Genomic DNA, 20,410 nt, shown 5'->3' on the forward strand with positions numbered 1-20,410 from the left:
CTAGGATTTCCTTGGAAGGCAGGCTTAGAGCCATAGAGTCATGGACTCCTACAGCATGGAAACAGGCCCTTTGGCCCAAACTAGTCCATATTGACCAAAATGTCTATCAATGCTAATCCCATTTCCCTGCACTTGGCCCATATCCCTCTCCACCTTTCCTATCCATGTATGTTTCAAAATGACTTTCAAATGTTGGGTACCTGCCTCAACCACTTCTGCTGGCAGCTCATTCCATATATGTACAACCCTCTGTGTAAAAATGTTGCCCTACAGGTTCCTTTTTATCCTTTCCCCTCTAACCTTAAACTAATGCCCTCTCGTCCTCAATTCCCCAACTCTAGGAAAAAGACTGAATGCAGTCACCCTATTCATGCCTCACATGGTCTTATACACGTCAATAAGATCCTTCCTCAGTCTCCTGTGCTGTAAAGAAAAATATTCCTAGCTTGTCCAACCTCTCCCTATAACTCATACCCTTGAGTCCTGGCAACATCCTTGTAAATTTCTTCTGCACTCTTTCCAGTTTAGTAACAACACCAATAGCAAGGTGACCAAACTGAACACAGTATTCGAAGTGTGCCCTCACCAATGTCCTGTGCAACTGCAAAATAAATTCCCAGCTTCTATATTCAATGCCCTGGGGCTGATGAAGGTCTGTGTATCAAAGCCTTCTTCACTAGCCACACTGGTATCTGATGAGGGTAAACTGGTAGGTGAGGGGAGACCTTCTTGAGAAGAGGTATCTTGAGTGGTCTGAGGGCAAGTGATCAGCCAACACTGTTGTTTGTTTACACCTAAACTCCATTCAATCCAGGAAAATCACACTCCTATACCAGACATTCAGAATCCATCAGTTACCTAATACCTCCTTCTGTGACAATGCTGGCAGATGAAAATCAACTCTTATTTCACATGTGCAATTTATGAGAACAAGACTTTTTTTTACAACTTTGGGCTTAGCAATGCACAGGTACTACACCTGAAAAACATACTCTGAAATTGACTGAGTTTCATTTCATAATATATTATGACTACTGCTATTACTGAGACTTTGGTTACGCCATCCAGCACTCAATTGCACTCAATTCTGGTCATCACATTAAAGGAAGGATGTAGAGACTTTGGAGAGGGTGCACAAGAGATCTATCAGAATGTTGCCTGGATTGAGTGTATGAGCTATAAGGAGAGACTGGAAAAATACAGGTTATTTTCTCTGGAGCAGAAGAGATTGAGGGGAAACTTGATAGAGGTCGATAAAATTATGAGATGCATAGATGGGGTTGACGGTTAGAATCTTTTTCCCAGAGTTAAAACGTCTAATACTAGGGGGCATGTATTTAAGGTGAAAGGGGGAAATGTTCAAAGGAGATGTGAAGGGCAAAGGTGGTCAGAGTCTGGAATGCGCTGCCAAGGTTGGTAGGGGAGACAGATACGATAGGGTGTTTAAAGGACTTTTAAATAAACACATGATTATGCAAGGAGCAGAGGGAAATGAACCAAGGGTGGACATAAAAGGTTAGTTTAAATTGGCATCATGTTTGGCACAACATTGTGTGCTGAAGGGCCTGTATGCGTGCTGTACTGTTCTGTGTTCTATGTCGAGATTTAAACCGGTGGCTCCAACTTCACAAGGGATTATCACAGATTTACAACGAACCATGGGTTTGCTCAAAGCTCCACCTGCAATCTGGCTAGAAATCAAAAAGGAGAACTGTCACATTAAAATGTTTGAACTTGATCTAAGCCACATATAAGGGGCAGCTCAAATATTTTTCTCCTTTTGTAAAAGATCATCTGATAAACCTGTAACCCATGAGTTATAACCTTAAGTCTCACCATGGTAAATTACGTAATTGAGTTCAATTAAATGGAAGATTAGAGATTATGTTTTTACTAATCACATCCTGGAGAGCAAATTATTTGTCATTGGTGAAAAATTAGAACCAGATAGATCGCTGGTTGAGATCATCATATGGATATGCCTATAACTAGCTGCAGTTGCTATCAAGTCTCAACTGCTCCAAAAATGAAGTGGAAGTGCGTACTGCAGATGCTGGAGATCAGAGTCAAAATTAGAGTGGTGCTGGAAAAGCACAGCAGGTCAGGAGCATCTGAGGAGCAGGAAAATCATTGTTTCGGCCAAAAGCCCTTCACCAAGATTCCTGATAAAGGATTTTGCCTGAAATGTCAATTTTCTTGCTCCTCGGATGCTGCCTGACCTGCTGTGCTTTTCCAGCACCAGTCTAATCTCTTCTCCAAAAATGAGTCTTACTGGTCAGCTCTGTCCTGCTGACCAGTTTATTGAACAAGTTCACAAACCCCCATTGGAAAGGCAAGTCCTGCCCAGTTATGGTGTTATTCACAGCAGAGTCTGGGGAGATTAGTCCTCTTCCCTTGGAGTTTCCAGGACAATTAGGACTCATTTGAATCCTGAAATCGTTTTTCAGCTTCTCACCCAACAACCTTTGTATGAAGTCTGAGAGATAGAAAAAATGGCTTCATGTTTGTTCGTGTTGCCAATCATATTTTCTAATTTGAGGATTCTTTAGTTGCTGTGGTAGTGTCCAAGTCATTGAACTAGGTGGGCCTGGGTTCAAGCCCCACCCGCCCCAGATGTCTGTATTAACATTTCTGAACAGGTTGGTTAGAAAACATTTTCAAAGTCTGTTGGAAGGACCTTGCCTCAGGTTTGACTCTCACAAGGTTCTACTTTACCCTTTCAAGAGGTCCTCATGACAGAATGCGTGCTGTTTATTGCACTCAATCAAATATTAACCTTCTCAGATTCATATGCAACACTTCACAGGGGCAGAATCCAAACGAAAATAGATGCCAGGCCAGATTTGAAAGGCTGATCAATCAGATAGGTGTTGAGGAAGATTTTAATGGATAAGAGGGAAATGAAATGGTCTCAAGAGAATGTAGCTACAGAAGGTGGTGTGTAACGGGAGACTGGTACAGTCTGAGAGGAATGGAGAGTTCCAGAGGGTGCTCTCGGAATGGAGCACTCAAGAGAGCACTGTCAGGCTGATGGTGGTGCCTGTGACACTATGCCAATTTTTAAAAAATGAGCTTTAGCTGTGGTCCAAGGAATTGACCCTTTCAATCATTCAGCATGCTAACAAATTTCATAACTTCTTGAAAGTTGTTGAATGATTGTAAGAGTGAATATAACCCAACTCTCCTTTAACATTTTTGGTGTAGGAGCAAATGTGAGAGAAGAGGAAATCTTAATCTTGCCTCTGCATCTGAACAATGGACAGTTTTGAAAAGCAAGTAAAAAAAGTTTTATCCTTCAGGGTCTAAGAAACTTTTTGTGTGATAAGCAAAGCTGTATCACAGAGGGAATAATTCAGAAATTATTTGTGTTCTGCAAGTAACATTTCTTTTATTAGTTTAAGAGATGAGGGTGGTCTAGCTGGGTTAGCATTTATTACCTAATGCATCTCCCTCATTGCCCAGGAGAGGTGGTGGTGAACTGCGTTTTGAAGCCCATGTGATGTAATTTCACCGACAGTGGTGTTAGGGAGGGATTAAGAGAGTGCATCCACAATTTTGTAGAATTACTCCAGAATTGAGAATCTTTAACCATGAGGATAAATTGAAGAAGTTGGGAATCTTCTCCCTGGAGAGAAGGCTGAGAAGAGACTTGATAAGGGTTTTCCAAATTGTTAGCAAGGTAGTTAAGAATAGACAGGGAGAAATTGTTCCCAATCATGTCAAGTCAATGAGGGAAAAGCTTTAAAGCGGTGTGTAAACAAAGCAAGAGTGAAATGAGGATTTTTTTTCACACATCAAGTAATTTGGGTCTGGAATGCATTGTCTGGAAATGTGATCGAGGCAAGTTCAATTAAGTATTCAAAAGGGCATTGAATGATTATTTGGAGAGTAAATGTGTGCAGGGACATGGGGAAATGAAGATTGACATGAGGCGATGGTGCTCATTTGAAAAGTGGATGCGGTCACAATGGAACGAAAGGCCTCCTCCTGTGCTGTAACAATTTTCTGATTCTATGATTGTGAATATTTGCATGTTATTTCATATAAATGGAAGATCAAATTAATAATTTTAATGAGTCTGTTGTTATCAAAACCACTCAGACATGAATCACAAATGAAGTTCTTACCGCCATGGTAATTATTAAGGAATCCACTCTAGTCATAGAGATGTACAGCACAGAAACATTTCCTTCGATCCAAGTCGTCCATGCCAACCAGATATCCCAACCCAATCTAGTTCCACTTGCCAACACACAGCCCATATCCCTCCAAACCCTCCCTATTCATATACCCATCTAGATGTCTACGACTCAACAGGTCTTATGGAAGTGTTTTATTTTACAGGAGTCACCACAGTGCTGACCATGACCACCCTGAGTATCAGTGCCAGGAACTCCTTGCCCAAGGTTGCCTATGCAACAGCTATGGATTGGTTTATTGCCGTCTGCTACGCATTTGTATTCTCGGCATTGATTGAATTTGCGACCGTGAACTACTTTACCAAGCGGAGCTGGCCATGGGATGGCAGAAAAGCCATGGAAGTTCAGGAGCTGAAGGTGAGCCTCATAACACTCCATTGAACTTCATTCGGTGAGTTCCCATAAACCTCAACTTTTTGGGTATAGTTTATGTGTACGTATGTGGCAAGGCAAGGAGAGGGAAACATTAAGCCTCTATAAGTATGCAAAGAGAGAAAGATTAAGGAGACAAATGTAGGTCCCTTCAGTTAAAATCAGGTGAATTCATAATAGACAACAAAGCAATGGTAGACCAATTGAACAACTATTTTGGATCCATGTCCTCTAAGGAGGACACAAATTACCTTCCAGAAATGCTAGTGGGCAGAGGGTCAAGCTTGAAGGAGGCACTGAAGGGAATCCTTATTCATCAGGAAATGGGACTGGGGACACTGATAGGATTAAAACCTGATAAATCTCCAGGGCCTGATGCTTTGCATCCCAGACTACTTAAGGAGATGACCCTAGAAGTGGCGAATGCATTGGTGATCATTTTCCAACATTCTGTTGACTCTGTACGAGTTTAAATGGATTGGAGGACAGCTAATATAACCCCACTTTTTAAAAAAGGAGGAAGAGAGAAAATAGGGAATTAAAGATTGTTTAGTCTGACATCGGTGGGGGTGGGGGAGGAATGCTGGAGTCAATTATTATGGATGTAATAGCTAAGTGTTTGGAAAGCAGTGACAGAGTTGGTCCTAGTCAGCATGGATTCACTAAAGGGAAATCATGTTTGACAAATCTTCTGGAATATTTTGAGGATGTGACCAGTCGAGTTGGCAAGGGTGATTCAGGAGATGTCATGTATCTGGACTTTCAAAAGGATTTCACAGGAGGCTCCCAAGTATTGAGGATGTCACCTAGACAGGGGACGAAACGTCTGATACACAAATTCCCAGCTCGGCAAACAGAACCACAACAACGAGCACCCGAGCTACAAATCTTCTCACAAACTTTGGATTTTGACAAGGTTCCACATAACAGATTAGTAAAGAAAAGTTAAATTCATAGTATCGGAGGTAACGTGAGTAGAGAACTGCTTGACAGACTGGAAGCAGAGAGTTGCAATACATGGGTCATTTTCTAAGTGGCAGGCAGTGATGAGTGGGGTACTGCAGGGTTCAGAGCTGGGACCCCATCTGTTTACAATAGACATTCATGATTTGGACAAAGGAACAACACTAAGTTGGTAGCAGTGTGTACTGTGAGGATGGTGCCAAGAGGTATGAAAAGTGACTTGAACAGACTGTCTGGGAGGGTACATACTTGGCAAATGTAATATAATGTGGATAAATGTGAGGTTATCCACTTTGGTGGCAAAAGCAGGGAAGCAGATTATCATCTGAATGGTGGCAGTTCAGGAAAGGGTGAGATGCAGCAAGATCAGGCTGCCATAATGGAACAGTCACTGAAGGCGCCACAGGCAGTGAGGAAAGCTAGTCATAGAGTCCTACAGTATGGAGACAGGCCCTTTGGCCCAAACTGGTCCACACCAACCAAAATGACATTCACGCTAACTCCATTTCCCTGCACTTAGCCCATATCCTTCTAATCCTTTCGTATCCATGTGTTTGTCCAAATGCCCTCAATGTTGTTAATGTACTCACCTCAACCACTTCCGCTGGCAGTTCATTCCATATGTGTGCCACCCTCTGGTGTAAAAGTTGCCCTTCAGATTTCCTTTTATTCTTTCCCCTCTAACCTTAAATGGATGCCCTCTAGTCTTCAATTCTCCAACCCTAGGAAAAAGACTGAGTTCATTCACCCTATCCAGGCCTCTCATGATCTTATACACTCCCCCCCCAGCCTCCTATGCTCGAAAGAAAAAAGCCCTAGCTTGTCCAACCTCTTCCTATAGCTCAGACCATTGAGTCCTGGCAACATCTTTGTAAATTCCTTCTGCACTCTTTCCTGTTTAATAATATCTTTCCTATAGCAAGGTGACCAAAACTGAACACAATAATACTCCAATGGCCTCACAAGCATCGCATATAACTGCAACATAACTTCCCAACTTTGGTGCTCAATATCCTGACTGATGAAGGCCAGTGTGCCAAAAGCCTTAATCACTGCCCTGTCTACCTGTAACTCCAATTTCAGTGAACCATGCACCTGTACTCTAAGGTCCCTCTGTTCCACTACACTAATGTCCTAATATTCACCATAAAACTCCTACCTTAATTTGACTTTCCAAAATGCAAGACCTCACATGACATGTGGTCTTCATAGTGAGAGGATTTGAGTATCGGAGTAAGGATGACTTGCTGCAGCTATACAGGGCCTTGGTGAGGCCACACCTTGAGTATTGTGTGCAGATTTGGCCTCCTAGTCTGAGAAATAACATTCTTGCTACTGAGGGAGTCCAGCCAAGCTTCACCATTCTGATTCCTGGGGTAGCAGGACTGACATATGAGGAAAGACTGGATTGACTGGGCTTGTATCTGCTGGAATTTAGAAGAATGAGGGGGAATCTAATAGAAACATACAAAATTTTGATGGTACTGGACAGGTTAGATGTGGGAAGAATGTTCCTAATGTTGTCAAAGTCCAGAACTAGCAGCCACAGTCTAAGAATAAGGTGTAAGGCATTCAGGACTGAGATGAGGAAGAATCTCTTCACTCGGAAAGTTGTTAACCTGTGGAATTCTCTCATGTACGGAGCTTTTAGGGCCAGTTCATTAGATATTTTCAAGAGGGAGCTGGATATGGCCCTCGCTGTTAAAGGAATCAAGGGATATAGTGAGGGGCCGAGAATGTGATACTGAGATTGCATAATCATATTGATCAGTGGTTCAGGCTTGAAGAGCTGAATGGCCTATTCCTGCACTTGTTTTCTGTGTTTCTATGTTTAAGAGCTGTCTGTTAGCATGCTAGTTGTATTGTGTTAATACTAAATACTCTTACATATGGTAATCTGTCATATACCAGCTCTAATCTGACTGTTGCATTGCTGGACAGTTCTGTTTATGTATTTCTGTCTTCTAACCATCATGCTACTCTATTCCTACCTATTGGATTCTTATCTATTCCATTCCAAACATTCCTAACTAACAACTCGATTGGCATCATCACAATGTTGCTCCAGGATCCTAAAGTCCTTACACAACACAAGGCGAGAAGCCTAAGAATGTGATTTCCACCCTGGTCATTTCCCATTAACTTCTTGCTGCAGTATTTGTGGTTTTGTCAAACTTGCCTCTTCCCTGTTCAATTTGAAACATTGAGCAGAATAGTGAACTAGTGTACTTCTGGTGGAGAGCACTGACTTAGCTAAGTAGCAAGAATGTGCTATGTGGCTTCGGCTGCATTTCTGGGACCCACATTCAGTGCTTTTAAGGATGGCTTTGTTCCCTTGCCATGAGTGCCCAATGCCCAGCTCAATATTGGATCTTAATCTTTATTAACACCTTGTGTCCAAGTTTGATACACCTCCACAAGTGACTTCATCGATGACCTCGCTCATAAAGTCAGATGATCACTGGTGAATATACCCTGTTCAGCACCATTTGCGACGACTCAGATATTGAAGCAACAAGAACTAGGTAATGCCCAGATTTGGGCTGACAAATGGCAAGTAATATACATGCCACACAAATGCCATCTCCAACAAGAGAGAATCAATCCATCACAACCTGATGAGCCATTTGAATACTGTGAACACAAGAGCAGCTCAGAGGTTAGGAGTACTGTAGCGAGTAACTCACCTCCTTAATCCTCAATGCCTGTTGAACATCTACACGGTACCAGTCAGGAATGTAATAGAATACTCCTCACTTACTGGATGGGTGGAGCTCCAAAATCACTCAAAAAGCTTGACACCATTCACGACAACGTATCCCAATTTATTGGCATGACATCCATATACTCTCATAACTCCAACCACTGACGTTCAGTAGCTGCAGTGTGTATCATCTACACGATGCACAGCAGAAATTTACCAAAGCTCCTTAGGCAGCATCTTCCAAATCCATGCCCACTTCTGACTAGAAGGGCAAAAGCAGCATATACAGGGGAACACCACTATCTGCAAGATCCCCTTCAAGCCGCTCACCACGCTGACTGGGAAATATACCATTATTCCTTCATTGTCGTTGGTCAAAATCCTGGTTCTCCCTCTCTAACAGCATTGTGGGTCGACCTGCAGAACATGGGCGGCTGCATTTCAAGAAGGTAGCTCATCACCAACTTCTCCAGGTCAATGAGGAATGGATAATAAATAGTGACCAGGCACTGACGTCACATTCCTGAATGAATGAATGAAAGAAAAATAAATTGTCTTATCCACTAGAGGATTATAAATATTTGTGCCACTTCTTTTACCGTTAGAAGTGAGTGTGTGTTTGTGAGAGAGTGATAGCTGTGCATTCTTGGTCGTCTTCCCTTGGATTTATTGTACAAAATATGGAGGCATGGAATTGAGGGTGATTTAGCGGTTTGGATAGGAAATTGGCTAACAAAGACAGAAGGTTGTGGGTGACGGGAAATATTCATCCTGGAGTTCAGTTACTGGTGGTGTACTGCAAGGATCTGTTTTATGTTACTGCTGTTTGTCATTTATATAAATGACCTGAATGGGGCCATAGAAGGATGAGTTAGTAAATTTGCAGACGACATTAAGGTCAGGACAGTTGTGGGTAGTGTCGAAGGGTGTTGTAGGTTACAAAGGGACATAGATAAGCTGCAGAGCTGGGCTGAGATGTGCCAAATGGAGTTTAATGTGGAAAAGTGTGAGGTGATTCACTTTGGAAGGAGTAACAGGAATGCAGAGTACAGGGCGAATGGTAAGATTCTTGGTAGTGTAGATGAGCAGAGAGATCTCTTTATCCAGGTACATAGATCCTTGAAAGTTGCCACCCAGGTTGATGGGGTTATTAAGAAGGCATACTGTGTGTTAGCTTTCATTGGTAGATGGATTGAGTTTAAGAACCATGAGGTCATACTGCAGCTGTACAAAACGTTAGTATAGCTGCACTTGGAGTATTGCGTACAGCTCTGGTCACTGCATTATTGGAAGGATGTGGAAGCTTTGGAAAGGGTGCAGAGAAATTTACTAGGATGTTGCAAGGCATAGAGGGAAGGTCTTTCGAAGAAAGGCTGAGGGACTTGAGGCTGTTTTCGTTAGTGAGAAGAAGGTTGAGAGTTGACTTAATTGAGACCTAGAAGACGATCAGAAGGTTAGGTATGGTGGGCAGTTAAAGAACAAAATTCTGTCATGTGTTCTATTTATAACTAATGAACCTGGAAGAGCAGGGTCCAATTTCTGTCCCACAATGAATAAATACACCCCGGTCACCTGCTTTTATACCCACAACCATACATGAACCAGTACGTGAGGTATATGTCCCTATTTTATATCATTCATTTCAGAATGGTCTTCTTTTTGACAATCTGGCTGTTCTAAACTCTTAAATTGGACAATTTCCAAATCTGGGACTTGTTGAAATGTTCTGGCTCCAGAGTAATTTGATACCATGCCAATATAAAAAGAAATTGTAAAGTTGAAATAGTAATTTTTGCTGCATTAGATTAGTTTGTGTGAAGTATTGAGTGTTTTACTGGGCTCACAGTGATCGGGGGCTCAGATTTTGTTCCAGTAAAACATATAACCAATAACCAAAACTCTCCCAATGAAATGTTATCATAACAACCAATCAAGTGATGGGCTGAAGGGTCTTTTTCTGTGCTGCAGATCTCAATGACTCAAGAAATCAAAGCGATTGACTTTATTTTATATTCATTCTTGGACACTGACATCACTGGCTAGGCCAGAATTTATTGCTTGTCCTTAGTTGCCCAGACAAGATAGTGGTGATCTGCCTTCATGAACCACTGCAGTCCTTGATATGCTGTTAGGGAGGCACTCCAAGGATTTTGACTCAGCGACATTGAAGGAATGACAAAATATTTCCAAGTCAGGACGGTGTGTGACTTAAAGGAAAACTTGCAGATGGTGGTGCTCCCATTTATGTATAGTCCTTGTCCTTCTAGCTGGTAGTGATGATGGCTTTGCTAGGTGCTTCTGATGAAGTGCATCTAGTGGATAGTATACACTGAGTGCTGGTGATGGAGGGACTGAATGTTTGTGGATGTGATACCAATCAACCAAGCTGCTTTCTCCTGGATGGACCTGCACCTCATTTAGGCAAGACGGGAATACTTTTCCTTTGGAGAGTTAGGAAGTAACTTACTTGCCAAAGAGTATTTTAGTCTTTGATCAGTTCCTGTAGCTGCATTGTTCAGCACCTGAATGAGGCAAACATTTAGAAAGTCACACTATATTTTGGTTTTTACCCTATGGGATTTCAGCATAATATTCCTGTCACAATTATTGAGAGATTTTGTGACCTTACCTGGAGTATTGTGTACACTTTTACTCTCTGTATCTAAGGAAGGATATACCTGTTAGAGAGGGAGTGCAACAGAGGTTCACCAGACTCATCCATGGACTGGTGGGATTGTCTTATTATTGAGGATATGCAATCTGTATTTGCTGAGCTTTGAAGAATGAACTGGCACCTCATTGAAAATTCTTACAGGACGTGGCAGTGTGGATGTGGATAGATTGTTGCCCTTGGCTGGTGAGTCAGGAACCAGGGGACGTAATCGCAGGAAAAGGGGCAGGTCATTTAAGACTGAGATAAGGAGGAATTTCTTCACTCAGGATGTGAATGTCTGGAACTCTCTACCCCACAAGGTTATGGAAGTTCAGTTATTGAAGGCAGAATTCAATAGATTTTTGGCAACTATTAACATACAGGGATTTCGGGAAAGTGGCATTAAAGTAGATGTCCAGCATCTGCAGTCCTTGTTATTACCTAGATGTCAGCTATGACCTAATTGAATAGCAGAGCAGTCTTAGTGATCTGAATGGCCTACTGTTTTCCACCTGAGTTCAATTCTGACTCCAGAAACAAAGCTTCTGATTCAGGGCCACTGACACAACCAACTGCACCACAAATCTCCAATGCAGTTAGTCGTTTTCAACATTTCTTTAATTAGCCGAATAAAATGGTTCACATTGAGACAACTTTCAAGAGGTGTTACCGTTTGAGAGGCTCAGACATCCTTCAGTTGTTCAGGATGAAATATAGGCAGATGGAATCCTGTCAAAAAATGACAGGAACAAACAAGATGAGCGTCCTCCCCCTCCATCACCAGCACCATTGATGTCTGACCTTCATTCTCCCTCCCCCAGCCTGTACCAAGTCTGACTTTCATTGTCCCGTAATCTGACAGTTCGTTGCCTCTTCTGCTGCATTGCCCTCCTACAGTATGGCTACATCGATCAGTCTGTTGTGTCATCACTTCTTTATCTTTAACAAACATACCCATTCTGACAGGAGGATCCCATCTCCCTTCCTTTGCTTTCCCAAGTCTGAGACCATACACGGTAGGTAGAATTTGAGGATATAGCCCACCTCTCTCTCCCATTTCTTGTTAAAAGCCATGTTGAATTTCTTCAGATGATTCTGTTTGCATTTCCAATTAGATTGTGACTGGAGTAGCATGAAGCAACCTGAGCAGATGTGAAAAGACGTTAGTAAATTGTTTCAACATTACTGACCATCTTAGTTACCAATAGTTTGCACTAAATCAATCAGCCTTGCTAGAAAAATAATCTAAAATATCAAAAGCAATGTATTCTCCCATAGCTGCTGCCAGACCTGCTCAGCTTCTGCAACACTTTCTATTTTTATTCCATTTATCTTTCTCTTGTCATATTGTCTGATTGCAGCCCCACATTCCCCTTTCACGTGCGAATCCCAGCCTGTTTGCTCTTTTGCTGTCTAAATCCACATTCTCCATTCTAGAAACGGGAACCAGTCACTCTGGCCAAGAAAACCAACAACACGTACAACATCGTAGGGACAACGTACACTCTGAACATCACCAAGGATCCCAGTCTGGCCACCATCTCGAAGAGCGCAGGGACGCACGCTCACACCAAGCTGGCCAAAGTGGAGGAGAAACTGCTCGAGAGCAGGAAGACATACAACAGTGTCAGCAAAGTCGACAAAATGTCCCGAATTGTATTTCCTGTTCTCTTTGTCATTTTTAACCTGGTTTATTGGGCCACCTATGTCAGCAGGGAGCCAGTCATTGAAGGTATGATTCCACAGAAAAAGACTCCACTTAAGGCTTGATCTCAGGTGGTTTCTTTAGTCCGTGTTTTCTAAAGAAAGCTGTTTGATGTGTTTGAAAGAATGTGCCTGTTCATCGTATCAGTCTTACTGAAGTTGTACTTCAACATTTGCATGCCATAGAATCAGAGGCATGTTCTTAGAGAACTGGTTACCTTAAGCTGATGGCCAGGAGGGTATTTTTGCCACTGTGAGTGACTGATTTTCCTCGCTGTTGATGTAAAAGGTGGACACCATCTCCCCTACACTGGACACTGACAGTGTGTCTGTCACAATAGATTCTGCTCGTGTATTCAATACAGCCGACATTTTCAGGCCAGCACCTATTGCCCGTCTTGAAGAGTCAGCCATATTGCTGTGGGTCTGGAGTCACATGTAGGCCAGACCAGGTAAGGATGGCAAATTTCCTTCCCTAAAGAACATTAGTAAACCAGGTGAGTTTATCCCAACAATTGGAAATGGATCATCATTAAACTCTTAATTACAGATTTTTAAAATTGAATTCAAATTTCATCATCTGCTATGTCAAGATTTGAACTTGTATTCCACAGAACATGACCTGGTTCTCTGGATTAATCAAATAGCCATAATACCACCAGGCCATTGTCTCCCCCTATTCAGCTACTGGCTGACTGGTGGAACATATGCTGTTACTTTTGATCCAAGTGAAAAATGAATTTCCATCCTCTCTTTACATTGGGTACCCAATGAATGAATAAAGCTAATTACTTCAGGTCTTGGACTCCATACATCCTGCACACACACACACTTGTCCTCACACACACGCACCTACACATACAAACATCCGTGTCTTTGCACACTCTGACCCACATGCTAGGCCTCTTCCCCCAGTGTGAATGTACACACCCTCTAAACAAACACACGTCATTTCAAGCATACACACCTTTGCATCTGGATACACATGCCGCCCCCCCCGCCCCGCCACACACACACACACACACACACACACACACACACACTTCTTAACAAGGCACTAAATAGTGATCAGGAGCAGAAGCCTGTGACTGATACTAAACTGCCTCCCTTTTCAACCCAATTACAATGAAAGTTCTCATTGTAACCAGTGAACTCAACACAAAGTAAGAATTGATTCTGTGAGCCCATTGGCTTTGACCAGCTCAGTGTCACTCTGGGAGTTGTATTCACTGGCTGGGACAGAGGCTCTGACAAGCTCAGTGTCACACTAGGGGCTGTATCCATCGGCTGGAACACTGGGACTGACCAGCTCAGTGTCACACTGGGGGCTGTATTCACTGGCTGGGACAGTGGCTCTGACCATATCGGTGTCACACTGGGGGCTGTATTCACTGGCTGGGACACTAGGACTGACCAGCTTGGTGTCACACTGGGGGCTGTAGTCACTGGCTGGGACACTAGGACTGACCAGCTTGGTGTCACACTGGGGGCTGTAGTCACTGGATGGGACACTGGGACTGACCAGCTCAGTGTCACACTGGGAGCTGTATCCACTGGCTGGGACACTGGGACTGACCAGCTCACTGTCACACTGGGAGCTGTATCCACTGGCTGGGACACTGGGACTAACCAGCTCACACTCACACTGGGAGCTGTATCCACTGGCTGGGACACTAGGACTGATCAGCTTGGTGTCACACTGGGAGCTGTATCCACTGGCTGGGACATTAGGACTGACCAGCTCACTGTCACTCTGGGGGCTGTATCCACTGGCTGGGACATTAGCAGTGACACTCCTTTCCTTTTTGATAAATGTGATATTAAAAATATGATTATAAATGGAATATTTGGGTTGATCATCAGTAATAAAACAGAGCTAGCATTGCAATCAGGAAAGCCATGCATGCTTCAACCGTTAGCTAATGATCAAGTGTTGAGTTATAGCCTGGTGATGAGGTAACCAGTGTGTCTGACACATGCCTCACCATTTCATGTAATGCTGTAGACATTCTCAGTCTATAATAGAACTAATCTATTGCGTTATTAATAATTATTTGATATTTACATAAAAATACTGTTGAATTAAGGTAGCTCAGGACAAAAGGGCCCGTTCCTAGCCCAATACCATAAGCAACTGAAATACCAGGCTGAGTTAGAGTTACTTTAGATAAGGGCTCATCGATCTTCTGTCTCTATGTACTTTCAAGACTCTGTCTCAATCCAGAGTGTCACAGTCTGGTGGTATTATTCTGGAATGTTGGAACACTGGGACTCATTTCTACTCAATGATGTGCAGCTCCATGGTATCATCACAAGGTTACTCCAGGATCCACCAGTGAGATCAAATTGAAAATTGCACTTTATCATCAAGCATGCAGGCCCTGTGCACCGAGTGCTGCAAGTGTCCAGGTACAATGCCTTGTGATATTGCATTGCCTCTTAGTACTGGAAGAGAACTATGCATCCAAGTGTCAGAATGAAGTGTCAAAATATGCACATCAGAGAGAACTTGCATTTATCTAGCGCTTTTAATACAACAAAACATCCCTGATAGTATACATAGGATATGGAAGAAGCAGGGTTTTGTATAGCCTCAAGTTGACAGAGGGTTAGCCATGTGTGTGGTGAAGTTCTCGATTCTAGTGGTAACACAGATATTGATGAAGATTTCAGCATGAGATAAGCTGCTACACAGGTAGAGACAGATGTAGTTAAGGAGGTGAGAATACCAGTCCTCATGCAGATGTGGATATATGTTCACAAGTTCATCTGATTCTGTCAATACTCAGACAGTTGTCAGGGAGAGAGATGGGCTGTGACATAGCATGGAACTGCAACAGGAATCAGAAATATATGGCTTCATTTCCTCAATGTTTAGAGTCATAGAGATGTACAGCTTGGAAATAGACTCTTTGCTCCAACTCATCCATGCCAACCAGATATCATTGATATAAGTGACGAAAGGTAGTGGACCCAGCACTGGTCACAGGCCTCCAGTCTGAAAAACAACCATCCATCACCACCATCTGTCTTCTACCTTTGAGCCAAATGGCTAGTTCTCCCCGTATTCCATGAGATGTAACCTTGCTAACCAGTCTGCCTTACTGAAGTCCATAGAGATCATGTCCACCACTGTGCTCTCATCAATCCTCTTTGTTACTTCTTCAAAAAACTCAAATTTAATTGGCAAACATTTTTTCTCATTATATTCTGTGTGTCAAAAAGAAGTTAGATCATTTTGAGAGAGTGGAGGAGTTGGAAGAAGTAATGGTAAGGTAAAGCTGGACATAATCAGCACATAGGTATGATGGGTTGAATGGCCTCCTCTGATACATGGAGAACCTGATGCTGTATTTTTGGACAACGTCACTCAGGGACAACATGTCAGTGAGTATTAGGAGGGGGATGGAAGACACTTGGGATACTGAAGGTCATGGTGTAGGACCAAGAAGAGAAGCCATTGGAGGTGATTTGTGTGGTTGTCATTAGTTAGGTAGTAATAGACCCAGGTGAAGGTAGTGCTCCCAGCTGGACCACAGTGCAGAGGCACTTGAGGAGGTCAATCATTTTGAACATTTCAGACAGATCCAGAAGGACAAGGAAGGAATGTTTATCAGTCATAAATGTCAAATGTGGCCTTAAACAAAATTCATTTGGGCCTATTCCAGGAGCAGAAAATTGGAAGCATTTGTAGGTGGAATGTCAGGAAAAATGGGAATGCATTCAAGACACATCAACTTCTTGGGGAATTTGGAGGGGAAAGAGGATTGGAACTGGTCTAGTAGAGTATGAGGATGGGAAATTATAGAGTTTTTTAAAAAAAAAGAGATTGATGAAGACAAAATCAAACTTCTTGGACACCAATCAAACTTCAGCCATGTTTTGACAATGGCCTGAGTGAGAATGGTGTAAAGAGACCTGGGAGCATTTTGGTAAATGAAGAGACTTAAATAAGGTCCTATGAGGAATTTTACATCCTCTCTGGCCTGGATTCCCCTCTTGCCTATGCCCAGGTTTCTGGTTGGTAACTGATGTCAGTGTAACACTGAGCTGTAGCCACACACTACAATCCAGGTGCTGAACTCCAGCTCAGTGGCAGCTACAGTTCTCACTCCCCGAAAAATCTGTTAAGAAGGGACAGTCAATTGAAAACTGGCAAAGTAATAGATTTTTATTCAGTAAGGACGTTAAGGGTTATTGATTGAAGTTGGGGGGGTAAAGCATGTTAATACACAGATTATCCATGATCAATTTGATCAGCAGAGCAAGTTTTATGGGGTGAATACCCCAATTATCAAAAATAAAAATAAAATGTATTGGAGAAAGTTAACATTCCTACCAGCACCTGTGGAGAGAGAGAGAGACAGAGTCTAATATTATTCCAGTTTGGAACTGTCCAAGTGATCAATGACTGTGACGACACGAGTACACTACCTCACAGCATCAGGTTTATGAATCTCACAGCTGGGGCCATCCACATGAATGGATGAAACAGTGAACAAATTCCAGCAAGTTATTCAATGACCATGGAGACAGCTGTGTGAGAGAAGGGCAGAGACATGAGGGAAGGTAAAGCACAGTGGGAGTCATAATGGTGTGAATCCAGGCCTCTCTTCCCACACAGCTGTCTTTAAGTGATGTTGAAGGAAGCATCAGCAATGCCTGATCCAATGACCTCCAGGAAGTCCAAAGTGACTAATTTGTTGCAGTGAAATTCCCGTGAGTGTGGATGTACATTTACTCTGTCTGTCACATTGAAGGAAACGCGGGAAAAGAGCCATATTAGAAAGTAAACATCTTCAAATTATCGATGAAAATAAAGAGCTGTTCCCTTTGTAGCCCACTTCACTGTTGTACACCCTTCTCAGTCTGCACGTTTCAAACTGAGACTTCTCCAAATACTCTCCGTCAGTTCATCAAATATAAGTGCACTTGACACGCTCCAGCTGAGATACCTTGTTTCAGTAACTCCTCCAATTGAAAAATAACAGATTTAAAAGGCACATCCACCTTAAAGGCACGTGCCCACTTACACTTTTACTTAGAGATGTTCTCCAGAACTGTACTCTTCTGTATTTAGAGACAGTCACAGCTCTTCTCCATTTTATAAAACATTTATGAATTATTTCTCATCTCCTCAACTGCTTTCCAGTGGGTTCTCTGCTGAGTGTCAAGACTGAAGGAGATTGTTGATTATTAGAAATGCAAGACTCGATTATCAAATGAATGATGGAAAGCAAACAACGGAATGCAAATTTAAAAGAAGGCAGAGGCACTTATTCCATGGAGTATCCACTCTCAATCTTGAAGTAATCCATAACAAATTGGTTCTTTGTCTGTAGAACATAAAATCATCAGATAATAGAATAGTCAAGAGCACAGAGGAGGCTCACTGGGTTGCAAATTCCAACAAAGCTTTTTAACAGCTTTGCTAATCTGCCCTACTGGCATTTAAGATTTGTTCTCAAGCTTTATCTTCTATTGTCTCTCCTCATTCTACCAACCAAGGCATTTCAGCTCAAATTTTCATTTGTCATGTCTCTGCCTATTAGCCAATCCTGCCTCCAGCCTCATGAAGTTTACATCAAAAACTCAACTTCGTCAAACGTGATTTGCCCTTCAGAAATCTATGTTAGTTCTCATTCTTAGTCTATGCTTTTCCCAGTGACTGTCAGTGTTCTCCTGGTTTATTGTTTCCAACAGCTTCCCCTGCAACATTGTTAAACTGTCTGCGCTATAATTGCCGGGTTTCCTTTGCCCCAATTTGAACAAGGGTGTAATATTTGCAATCCTCCAGGTTTCTAACTCAGCTCATGTTTCAAAAAGGGATTGGAAGGGGTGATAGCACATCCGTGGTTTCTATCCATACATCCCTCAGGAGTATTGGATACACCTCATCCAGATCTGGAGACTTGTTCACTAAAACTACCACCAAACATTCTGGTGCCACTCTTTTACCTATATTTATCTCATCTTGTGACATCAACAACCTGTTTGTTTGTTATGACCTTACCAAAGTATGTATTCAGTACCTTGGCCTAGCGTCCTGCCTCCAGTAGTAGGTGTCCATATTGAATTGCCTTCACCTGCCCAGTTCTTGTGATTGTACTTTTGCGAGTCTTCGAGGTCCCTTTTAAAAGATAGCTACTAGTCTGTTATCATCTGCTTCTTTGTTGCTTTATTTCTTATTGAATTTGTCCTCTGTACTGTTTTATATATAATTGATTCCTTTGAGTCTGATATCTGTCATGTACCTTCTTTTTCTGCTTCATCTTACTCTTCAACTCCTTTATCGTTGGGAATTCTTTTTTTTAAAATTTCATTTGTGGGATGTGGGCATCGCTGGCTGGCCAACATTTATTGCCCGTCCGTACTAACTCTTGAGAAGGTGGTGGTGAGCTGCCTTATTAACCAGCTGCTGTCCACCTGCTGTAGGTTGACCCACGATGCCATTAGGAATGGAATTCCAGGATTTTGATCCAGCAACTGTGAAGAAGCAACGATATATTTCCTAGTCAGGATGGTGAGTGACTTGGAGGGGAACTTGGAAGGTGGTGATTTCCCATGTATCTGCTTTCACTTCCCCCTTATAGGAATGTACTGGACTCTTCTATCTAAACCATGGAGGACAAAGTGAGGACTGCAGATGTTGGTGATCAGAGTTGAAGTGTGGTGCGGGAAAAACACAGCTGGTCAGGCAGCATCCGAGGAGCAGGAAAGAACTTATGCTCGAAACGTCGATTCTCCTGCTCCTTGGATGCTGCCTGAACGGCTGTGCTTTTCCAGCACCATACTCTTCGATTCTAATGAAACCATATCTCTTTTTACAGTCAACCCATTGATTTGGGCAGCACAGTGGCTCAGTGGTTATTGCTGCTGCCTCATAGCACCAGGGACCTGGGCTCGATTCCCACCTCAGGTGACTGTCTGTGTGGGGTTTGCACATTCTCCCCGTGTCTGTGTGGGTTTCCTCTGGGTGCTCGGGTTTCCTCCCACAATCCAAAGATGTGCAGGTTAGGTGAATTGGCCGTGCTAAATTGCCCATAGTGTTAGGTGCATTAGTCAGGGGTAAATATAGGGTAGGGGAATGGGTCTGGGTGGGCTACTTTTTGGATGGTCGGTGTGGACTTGTTGGGCCGAAGGGCCTGTTTCCATACTGTAAGGAATCTACTCTAATCTAATCTAATCTAATCTAATCATTTATTTCATTTCTGCCTGCCAGTCTTTAGCTTGACCGCATTAGAACAATCTCTCCACAGCTCAGTAAACTATCACTTCTTTTGGTAAATATTACTACTTTAGTTTGCTCTTTGTTGTTCTTATTGACTAACTTAAACTCAGTGATGCCATGGTCACTATTCCCCACTGTGAGACTCTCCACTTAACCAATTTTATTCTCTCAGGCTAGATTTCAGCAATGCCTCTCTCTAATTGGGTAGGAAATAGACAAATCAAGAAAATTCTTCTGAATATTCTTCAGAACATCCTTACTCTCCTGGCTCCTATCACAATCACTATCTTTAAGAAATCTAATTTTTACTGTTCTCTCATTCTTGGAACTTGCAGAAATTTCACTGAAAATCTGCTCCTATATCTCATCTCTCAATTTGTTGATCTGAGTGTCATAACTTTCCCATTATTTCTCTTCTCCATCCATCTTTGAGACCTTAAAGACATTCTTTCCAGCACTGTATCATTTTCTTTCAAAACTGCTGCCCTTCCTCCTTTCTTTCCTTCCCCATCTTTTCCGAATAACTTGTAGTCAAGACTTATAAGTATCCAATCCTTCACTTTAGAAATAGATCTAATTTCATG

General features: G+C 42.4%; 1 protein-coding gene across 1 annotated transcript in view; it reads left to right on the plus strand.

The window, feature by feature from the left end:
• Positions 1–12,661, plus strand: part of LOC132820311 (gamma-aminobutyric acid receptor subunit alpha-3-like) — a 274,881-nt gene extending 262,220 nt beyond the window's left edge. The window contains exons 8-9 of the mRNA XM_060832336.1: positions 4,345–4,556; positions 12,329–12,661. Of these exons, the coding sequence (XP_060688319.1) occupies positions 4,345–4,556; positions 12,329–12,661 (545 nt within the window). The remainder of the gene's footprint in view (positions 1–4,344; positions 4,557–12,328) is intronic.
• Positions 12,662–20,410: the final 7,749 nt, after the last annotated feature.

Source organism: Hemiscyllium ocellatum, chromosome 11, assembly GCF_020745735.1.
Source record: "Hemiscyllium ocellatum isolate sHemOce1 chromosome 11, sHemOce1.pat.X.cur, whole genome shotgun sequence".
NCBI lineage: Eukaryota > Metazoa > Chordata > Chondrichthyes > Orectolobiformes > Hemiscylliidae > Hemiscyllium > Hemiscyllium ocellatum.